Raw genomic sequence first — 9,275 nt, forward strand, 5'->3', positions numbered from 1 at the left:
GTCTTATATAGACAGGTGTGTGGCTTTCCTTATCAAGTCCAATCAGTATAATCAAACACAGCTCAAATGAAGGTGTAGAACCATCTCAAGGATGATCAGAAGAAATGGACAGCACCTGAGTTAAATATATGAGTGTCACAGCAAAGGGTCTGAATACTTAGGACCATGTGATATTTCAGTTTTTCTTTTTTAATAAATCTGCAAAAATGTCAACAATTCTGTGTTTTTCTGTCAATATGGGGTGCTGTGTGTACATTAATGAGGGAAAAAAAAAATAACTTAAATGATTTTAGCAAATGGCTGCAATATAACAAAGAGTGAAAAATTTAAGGGGGTCTGAATACTTTCCGTACCCACTGTATGTATATATATATATGTGTGTGTGTGTGTATATGTATGTATATATGACAGATGGATAAATAGATATTAATTAATTTTATCCTCATTATTTTTAATGTAAGCGTGGACTATTTTCAACTTCATTGTGCATGGCTTCTGGTTTCATCCATTGGTTTCATGTTAGCCCAACAAAACAGCCTATGTTGCTTGATATTGCAAAACTGGCATTTATCATATTATTTTAACAAATTATAATAATCATAAACAGACTGGTTTGTAGGGCTAATAGTGTTACTGTTTACTGCACTTCATTTAACTAATGAATCGGAAGTCTCATACATTCACAGAAATCAGTGTTTAGTTCAGTGTTACAAAATAAGGTGGATGGTTATTGCAAAGGACTTTTATAGTCCGTAGTTTTATATTATATTTTCATTGCTGATTTTATTATGCACTGTTTTTTAACATTTACAAATAAGTTTTGACACGTCTGTCCAGTAGTGGGCAGCACATACAAGCATTGGACTATGATTGCTCTTTATTTCCAGTCCCTCACATGGTCCGGGCCATGGCGAGCTCTCAGTCCATCCCCATTCCTCAAGGTGCTTCAGTCCAGGATCGGGCCGCACGGAACAGACAGCCCTCTGAATGTGTAAGGACCAGAAGCCTCACTAAAGTACAGTCCAAATCTGGTTTAATTTTTAGTAATGCATGCATTATTTATTTGTGCTTTATAATTACTTTACTAATTTTTTTGTAATTTTCTATATTGTCCAATTTACGATATCTATTTTATATATATATATATATATATATATATATATATATATATATATATATATATAAAATTCTGATTGAATTTACTACTATTTTTTTTTTTTTTTTTTTGCAATTTTTACTAAAACGTTTTTAGAAACTGTTGCACTACTTATGCACAATGATTTCACAAACCTTACAAAAACTACTATGATGGTACCATGGTACACTGATATTTTCAGTTAGCTTGGTAGTGGTATGAAATGCATATTAAGATTGTGATATTCAAGGTTTTGCTTTTATTTTTTTGATTCCAAAAAAATCATTGTAAATCTGTAGCAAATATTCACCCAATATTGAAATATCACCCAGCAGCAGGACATTTATTTTTGGATTATCATCATGGTTTTTAGATGAACTGACGCTTTTTCTGTCTGTTTCCTTTCAGTCTGATACGCGTCAGACTCCTCCGTACTCCCCTCAGCCGTCTCCCTACAGCCAGGCGTCCGTCTCTCCACAGAACAGCAAGCCTTCCTCTGCATCCTCTACCTCCAAACCTTCTCAACCGCAGCCGCAGGTTCCCCAGGTCCAGCTACCCATCTTCAGCTTCCCCCACTCCCACCCGGGCCAGTATCACGCCGGGCTCTCTGCGCTGGGCCTCCTGCCTGCCCACCCTCAGCAGCCACCCCTCACCTCGGCCTCCTGGCCCATCCACAGTCCTCTCATCCAGGGCTCCGGGGTCTCCACCGCCTCCGGCCACCCGTCCTCTCCGGGCCTGAAGTTTGCCGTCCGGGGCGGCGGGAACGGAGGCGGGCCGGTGGTGAGCCCCGCCCCCATGAACCTGAACGACCCCAGCATAATTTTCGCTCAGCCGTCGACGGGACGGGTGGCTGGTGGAGTGGGTGGCGGCCCCGCCAGAGACAGGGGGCACCCCTGGCACAATCACCATCTCAATCCGGGGCCACTGGTGGGGAACGGCACCGTAAACAAGACAGGTACACACACATGGTGCTCTCACTCACTGGTTAGTGTGTCTGTCGCTCGGTTTCAAAACCTAGTGAAATGCTTTCTAAGGAAATTAAAAAATAAAATAACATCTAAGCAAATGCCACGTTATAAAATTGTCTATTTTTTTCCATGCTGTTATGGAAAAATTTATTATTATTATTATTATTATTATTATTATTAATAAATATAATTATTAAGTAATGAATAAGTAATCTAGTTATTTTAGTAATTACTTTTTAGTATATGAACATAACCGACAAATGAAAACTGATAATATTAGCAAATGTCTCTTATTTTGCATAGTCAGAGCAAATTATTCTTAAAAAAACATTTAGTCTGGATAATATTTTAATATTTTATCCTCAAAATTAAAAGGAGGCTTTTTAAAGTTCAGGACCCTTTTCTACATTTTGCTTTTCTAATATGAAATTAGATTTTGCATTAAGAAAAATACTGTTTCGTTATTACTAATTAATTTGAGCTATTGGGGGGAAATGCCAAAATGTCAATAAATTAATTAATTAAATTAAAATGTTTTTTATTTATTTATTTTTTGTGATCATGTAACCAAGGCTATGTGGGCATGGAAAATAATATTACCCAGTAGTGAATTAAGTATTTCTATCCAATCAAATCCTGATGCATAAAAACCAGCTCTACGTTATGTGCTGCTAAATATATGGTTGTGTTCAGAGATGAGTGAAGTCAGTGCAGTGTCTGTCTCTAAGCTCAGGTAAGTGTCACAGGTGTTTTGGGTTCACCGGGTGACTCCACAGCTGTTAGACTAAACACTGGGAACTGGTTTTACTGCACTGCTTGTCCTTGATTAGATCTGTTTCACCTGTAACCCTTTGAAATCACAGTCTAATGAAAACCTTGCTTTTTGAAACTAGTTTAAATAAGGAAGGTGACCTGAAAGCTTTTGGTTTCACAATGGTTTGAAAATTGTGTTTGTTATTTTGCTGTCTGTTAGTTCAGAGCTGTGTGTTCACTGTTCTCTCTCCATATCTCAGATCCTAATTTCCCATCTCAGTTTGGTGGTGTGAGTCAGGGCTCTCGGTCCTGGGATCACAGCAGTGCTGCTCCGTATTCGCTGTCTCCATCCTTCATGCCCTACCGTCTGCCACCCTACCTGCAGCAGCCCAACAAACCCTTCATCTCACAAGGTACCTGTCCTGTTTTGTCACTCTGACATGCTGGCAATAAAACATACAAACCTTGTGAATTTATATCTGTATTTGAAGTAGAAAGTAACAAATGTTCCATTTAATGTCAACAATAAAACAATATTTTTTTGCTATTTTTACTTTAAGGACAATGGCTTTTAAGTCAGTTCAAACCCAATAAGTCAATTATGTAGTGGCAAAAAACATTTCATATAGCAGTAAAAATCAAGAAAAGACCAAAAAAGTAAAACCAACATGTTTTATTGATTTATTTAAGGGGAATCCATGCTTAACTGTCTTAATGTCACAATGCAAAATAATTTAATGATGCTAAAACTTGGCTGCATTGTCTTTATGTAGAATAGTATTTATTTTACTTGTTGATTTTGGGATGAAATTTGACCTAGACATGTTTTCATGACATTTCCCTCAAGCGTATTTGCCATTCCCGTACATTGAGAGGAACTATTTGATGCATGCAACACATGTTTTCCATAGACATTATGTTCCCTCTGAATATTCCTCTGTATGGTTTTTACAGGCCACAAATGCACACACTGATAAATCAGGAAACATTTCCACTCACAACAGCCTTTTTTGCCTCTCTTGCAGGTTCTGTGGTGGCAAATCAACATTACCCGCTGATTCAACATGGTCGGCACGGCAATCTCAACTATATTCAACAGAAGAAATGAAGAAAGACACTTCACTTTGTAAACCAATGCCCAAGGTCCTTATAGAAAAAAAAAAAGGAGAGACTAACTTTGCATCATTTGGTCATTTGGAAAGTTTTTAAAATGAATTTTATCATTTTTGTACAGTTTTTATGTTTTAATCTCCTTTTATTTCTGTGTGTATCATCACATTGATTTGTGATACAAAATGTCAAATATTTTAATACCCCTATTTTTGGAGGGGTCCAAAAAAGTGTTTTTATTTTATGTGTAATATAAGGATTTGAAATGTATTCACTTTATTTTTATTAGCTGTATTCCTATTTTGCTTGCATAAGGACAAAGGCTTTAGATAGGAAAATCAAACATAACAACCCAATAAGAGAATTATGTAGTGCCAAAAACTTCCCTATAGCAAACCAAGAAAACAGACAAAAAAAGAGCAGAAAAAAAAATTAAGAAAAGACCAAAAAAATAAAGAAAAAGCAAACCAACATGTTTATGTGTTGCCTTTTATATATCTTTTTAAATGCCTTTTTATATATTTTTTATTGTTTCAAAATGTCAGGTATTGCATGACTGTACAACAATCCGAGTTGAAAGCAATTTCAATGCCTTACCTTTGCTATTATTTCACTGTCACTTTTATATCCCTTTCCAGACCTCTTGCATAGTTTCGTTAATAAAGACAAGATTAGGGTGTAGAATATCCATTGGCTGTGCTGAGATTTAGTGTCAACAATGAACATGGTAGTAGAGAGCGTTGAACTTGTCGGTTATTTATTAAACTTGCACAACTTATCTTCTGCAGCATGTTTATTCCTCTTTGCAGTGAGTGGACTTTGCTTAGATCCATTTACTCATGCAAGTGTGTTTATAAAGGGAAAATGAGTGTTGTGCAGGAATATGGTTTTTGTTCTTTGTCTTGATTGATTAGAACCTTACAGTCTTAGCAGGAATAACTAGCATAACTATACAAAAACATGAACAGGCACGTCAAACTCCCACCCCCACTGTGTCCTATTTTGCCTTGTCTTTATAAAGCACACAGTCATCTTGTGTTTGTCTTGAAATGAATCTGTCATCATGTGGACGACTCTCATGAAGTTAGATCTGGCCTCTCTAGGCATGGCTCGGTCTCTGAGTTTTATTTTTATAGTTCTGTTTGAAATCTTCATGATTAATTCCTACAGAACTCAAACTCCACCTGGTCCCAGACCGCTACCTTTTGTGGGAACCATACCATATATTTTTTTAAAGAACCCAATGGAGTTCATAAGATCAGCAAGTCTTTCTTTGAACTTGTTGTATAGGGGCTTTGTTTTTGTTGAAAGGTGTCTTATGTTCTTACTCTGTAAAATTTCCATGCTATGTTGACTTCATTCACAGGTGAGACAATGTCTAAGCCACCTTAGTTGTGTTTAAGTGCTGTGAAATCTTCTCTGAGCAGTTATCTCAGCATGGAGAGATGACCACTGTCTATCTTGGGAGAAAGCCAGCAATACTCCTCAATACAATCCAGGTCATGAAGGAAGCCCTGGTCCAAAATTCTTCATCTTTTTCAGGAAGGCTTCCCATTCCACTGCTAATCTGGATCACTTGCATACAGGTGCTGTATGTAATTTGTTTTGACCGTACTAAAGCATAAAAAATATTTGCAGATGTTTAGAAACCATGCCAAGTTCACATACCCGTTTCTTCGAAAAATGCTACAGCTAGTTATTCTATTTTGAAAAGTTTGTTCTGTGTCGGAATGTCTGATTTTGTTTTGGTCTGTGTGATATTTTCCCCCCCCCCCCAATAGTATTTTGATACCCCGGGTTGCCAGTTGGCATACAAAATAGCATATTGCAGCCATGGAAGCCAGCAAGCGAACTGGGTCAGAGATCACAGATTCTTCCCAACCTAAAAACCCTCAGCATCCATCTAAAAAGATCTATGACCAGAGGCATATTTCAATAATCAACTTAAAGTGAAAGGCTCGTTGCCTTCCATTGTCCTCAATCTTGCAATCTGGAGAAACATTACTTTGAATGTGGACTTCTGCATTTCAACTGTTAGCTGTCAATATTACATTCTGCACCTTTAAATTGAAAATTGAAAAAGCAAATTAATTGCAAATTGTTGATAGGTGCCATAACCAATAGCTCTTTATTGTAAATTTCATACAATGGCTTTATAATAGAGACCTTGCTAGAAAATGAAGCTAAAACCAGCTTCTTGCATGGGTTTTTGTAGCTGGATCTGAGCCTCAAGTTATTTGGTGATCTGGATGTGGGCTTCTGCCAACCAATGACTCCAAGGTCAACTTTTTAGACCATCTTGGTCAAGATTTTAGGCTGGTAGACCTATGAACCTGTTTAAGTTGTTTAATCGTCTTTTTTAAATCAACTTGAACTTGTGTATTTTCAAGGAACCCTGAAGTTCTGTTCACTCTCTATGAGATATAGTAATGGCCACATTTGGTCACTCCTGAAAGCAGCAGAGACTGTTTGCTCCACACACCCTCAGGAACTTTGGCCTGGGGAAGAAGTCTTTGGAGGAACGTGTGACAGAGGAAAGCAGTTACCTGGTTCCTAAAATGCTCAAATTGAAAGTTTATTGAGAATTTTAGCCTCTGTTTGAACTTTTTCAGTGTTCAGAGGTGCTGTAGACTCTCAGTCATGTGCAACCTCATCCTGTTGAGTCTTTAAACATGCTATTTCACGCAAGCATGTGGACATAATGATTGGCCAAAATATTTCAAGTACGTTTATTTGTTCTTGTTGCTGGGGTGGTCACAAGCCTCAGTATTTAGGTTAGCTTCAAATGCCATTAAACCGGATTTGATGTTATAGCTATTTAAATTAATTTACTTGGCTTGATTCTCTTAAAAGTATTAAAACAGTACTTGCCAGAGACTAACACATGGTTTTCTTTGTTGAAGGCAAGTTTTTTGACCCCCCAACATGCAGAATCACAGGAAGATGTTCCTCCAGTAGCAGGACTGGAAACTCATGCAGTTGATGCCGCGTAGCTATACAAAGACTTTTTCTTTTCCAGGTGTTTCCAGTTTCTGGCTACACCAGAAAATTTATCAGAATGAAACAGAGTTGAAAGCTTTCATCAGAGAAGCAGTCAAAACACACAGAGAAACTCTGGATCCAGACAGTCGGGACTTTATTGATGCCTACCTGCTAGAGATTGAGAGAGTGAGATCATCATAAACAACCACTGTAAAACCTGTATAATTCACTCTTTGGTAGTTAGTGGGAGTTTCAATCCCAGTCCTAACTCTGAGTGGTTGTCAGGATTTTTTTTTTTTTTCAGGATCAACCATATCCTAGTGGTGAAATCACGGTAAGCTGCTAGGGAACTAAATATGCTTTGATGAACTGAAATGCTTTCTTTTTACCTTGGAGCAGCAAAAGTCCAACGAGGACTCAACATTTCATCAGGATAACATGGTTATGTCAGTTGCTGACCTTTTCCTGGCTCATCTTCTTGACTCAAAACCCAGATGTACAAGGTACTTGTAGCTTAAACAATAGAGCATGGGGCCAGCAATGCCAAAATTTATTCATTGGGGATTCATGAACTGATAGTTATATCTTGCATGCTTTGGAAGTCACTTTTTTATCAATCGTTACAAAGCTGTAGTATGCAAGCTGTGCATTTCTAGTGGTTGAAAGGAATTGTTAAAGTGGAATAATTTGCAATATCTAGTTGGATACAAATTGCCTTTGTACCAAACTGGTAGTCTCATCCCAAATGCACCATTGGTTGAGCTAGACAAGAAGGTATTGAAAGTATCACAGTGTGGCAAATTTTCAGGAAGTCAATCTTCCAGTGGTTTACTTGTTCTAGTTGTCTAACATTGGAAAACATACACCATCAGCTTTAGTTTCATCGCAGAGCGATGTCACGAGGAGATTGTTCGGGTGCTGGGTCATGGCCGCTTGCCCAACATGGATGACCGTGACAAACTATCGTACACGTACACCACTGTTAATGAGTTTCAGCGCTGTGCCAACATTGTACCCTCTGGCGTGTTTCATGAAATGACTCGGCCCACAAATCTACGAGGATACAACATTCCCAAGGTAATGAATAGAGCATTGATTTATTGATTTAAATTATTTCACAAACAAACATTGTCTTTCTAGGGCACCGAGATATTTACTAACTTAAGAGCAATTTTAAGTGATAAGGAGCACTGGAAGTACCCAGACACTTTTAACCCAGAGAATTTCTTAGATGGCAATGGACAGTTCTTCAAATCAGAGTCTTTCCTCCCTTTCTCCTTGGGTGAGTCACCTGTGACTACGACTTCAGTAGACCTAGAGCAAACGCAACTATGTTGATACGATTGTTGATTATCTCCATTTATCAGGTCCGAGGGTCTGTCTCGGTGAGACCCTAGCTAAGATGGAGCTCTTCCTCTTCATCACCTCGCTCTTACAGCGGATTCGTTTCTCCTGGCCACCTGGTGCGAAGTGGCCAGCCATGAATGGGATTGTCCGTTTAGTCCGTTCTCCTGAGCCATTCAACATCATCTGCCACAGCAGAGGATCCACAGAGTGATCCATCAGTACACTTTCCAACATCTACACAAGTTTTCAAAGTTTCCATCTGTTTTTAGACATAGCTCTGCAACTTGATGTTAATGGTTTTAGCCCTGAAAGAATTATAATAGTTTAATAGTTATGGTTTTGAGAAAGGATACTGTATCTATTTTTTGTAAAGTGTAGAATCTGCTATCACAATAAATAACTTAAGTGCTGTAATACCACTGTAACACAGTAAAGCTTTTTTCTCTCATGATGTAATCTTTCATGTGACTACTTGTATTACAACAGTCAGACTTGTACAGGTATGGCTCATATGTTCATGCTACATTGTACCATATGCATTATGCATTTTGTATGTATCCTTAATCTATTATATTAGTGGATGAAACAAATACTTTAAAATCACAGTTTTCATTTAATATAGCATATTCTGTCCCGAAGTGATTTTTTCAGCTGCATCAGGTTAGAGCTTTGTTCTGAGAATGGATGGATGAATGGATAGATAATATAATATGAAAAAACAAAAGTTACTTCACATGCGCAGAACTCTATGCAGGGCATGCTTTACCTTTGCTATTATTTCACTGTCACCTTTACATCCCTTTCCAGACCTCTTGCATAATGCTATTAATAAAGACAAGATTAGGATGTAGAATATCCGTTGGCTGTGGTGAGATTTTTTGTCAACCATGCACATCATGGTAGTAGAGATCTTTGAGCTAGTCAGTTATTTACTAAACTTGCACAACTTGTCTTGTCTTCACTTAGAATCGTGTTCGTGG

The 9,275-nt window shown here is 37.8% G+C and overlaps 2 protein-coding genes across 4 annotated transcripts in view; both read left to right on the forward strand.

Moving 5' to 3' along the window:
• tut4 (terminal uridylyl transferase 4) overlaps positions 1–5,002 on the forward strand; it is a 51,767-nt gene extending 46,765 nt beyond the window's left edge. Inside the window, exons 27-30 of one of the 2 annotated variants that reach the window (XR_009268861.1) lie at positions 888–991; positions 1,544–1,681; positions 3,117–3,269; positions 3,882–5,002. Coding sequence is in view for 1 of the 2 variants with exons in the window: in XM_058763744.1 (XP_058619727.1) it covers positions 888–991; positions 1,544–2,090; positions 3,117–3,269; positions 3,882–3,964 (887 nt within the window). In the remaining variant the exon portion in view is untranslated. Of the gene's footprint in view, positions 1–887; positions 992–1,543; positions 2,091–3,116; positions 3,270–3,881 lie in introns of both variants that reach the window. The other variant, XM_058763744.1, reaches the window with a different exon arrangement.
• A 142-nt stretch (positions 5,003–5,144) lies between these two features.
• On the forward strand, positions 5,145–8,506 carry LOC131532235 (cytochrome P450 2D6). Of its 2 annotated transcripts, none has more exons than XM_058763747.1 (4): positions 5,145–7,451; positions 7,821–8,025; positions 8,089–8,230; positions 8,316–8,506. In XM_058763747.1, the coding sequence occupies exons 1-4, from the start codon at positions 7,387–7,389 to the stop codon at positions 8,504–8,506; spliced, it is 603 nt and encodes a 200-aa protein (XP_058619730.1). In that variant the 5' UTR covers positions 5,145–7,386. The 2 variants fall into 2 exon arrangements, with proteins under 2 accessions (XP_058619730.1, XP_058619731.1); XM_058763748.1 differs by having other exon boundaries at positions 7,394–7,451; positions 7,790–8,025.
• The last annotated feature ends 769 nt before the right edge of the window (positions 8,507–9,275 follow it).

This window comes from Onychostoma macrolepis, chromosome 23 (assembly GCF_012432095.1).
Source record: "Onychostoma macrolepis isolate SWU-2019 chromosome 23, ASM1243209v1, whole genome shotgun sequence".
NCBI lineage: Eukaryota > Metazoa > Chordata > Actinopteri > Cypriniformes > Cyprinidae > Onychostoma > Onychostoma macrolepis.

Excerpts from the sequence above, each read along its gene's own strand:
- LOC131532235 (XM_058763747.1), top strand. The coding sequence starts at position 7,387 with ATGGTTATGTCAGTTGCTGACCTTTTCCTGGCTCATCTTCTTGACTCA. Across the intron at positions 7,452-7,820 it reads TCAAAACCCAGATGTACAAG|CTTTAGTTTCATCGCAGAGC; the intron begins GTACTTGTAGCT and ends ATACACCATCAG. Across the intron at positions 8,026-8,088 it reads GAGGATACAACATTCCCAAG|GGCACCGAGATATTTACTAA; the intron begins GTAATGAATAGA and ends TTGTCTTTCTAG.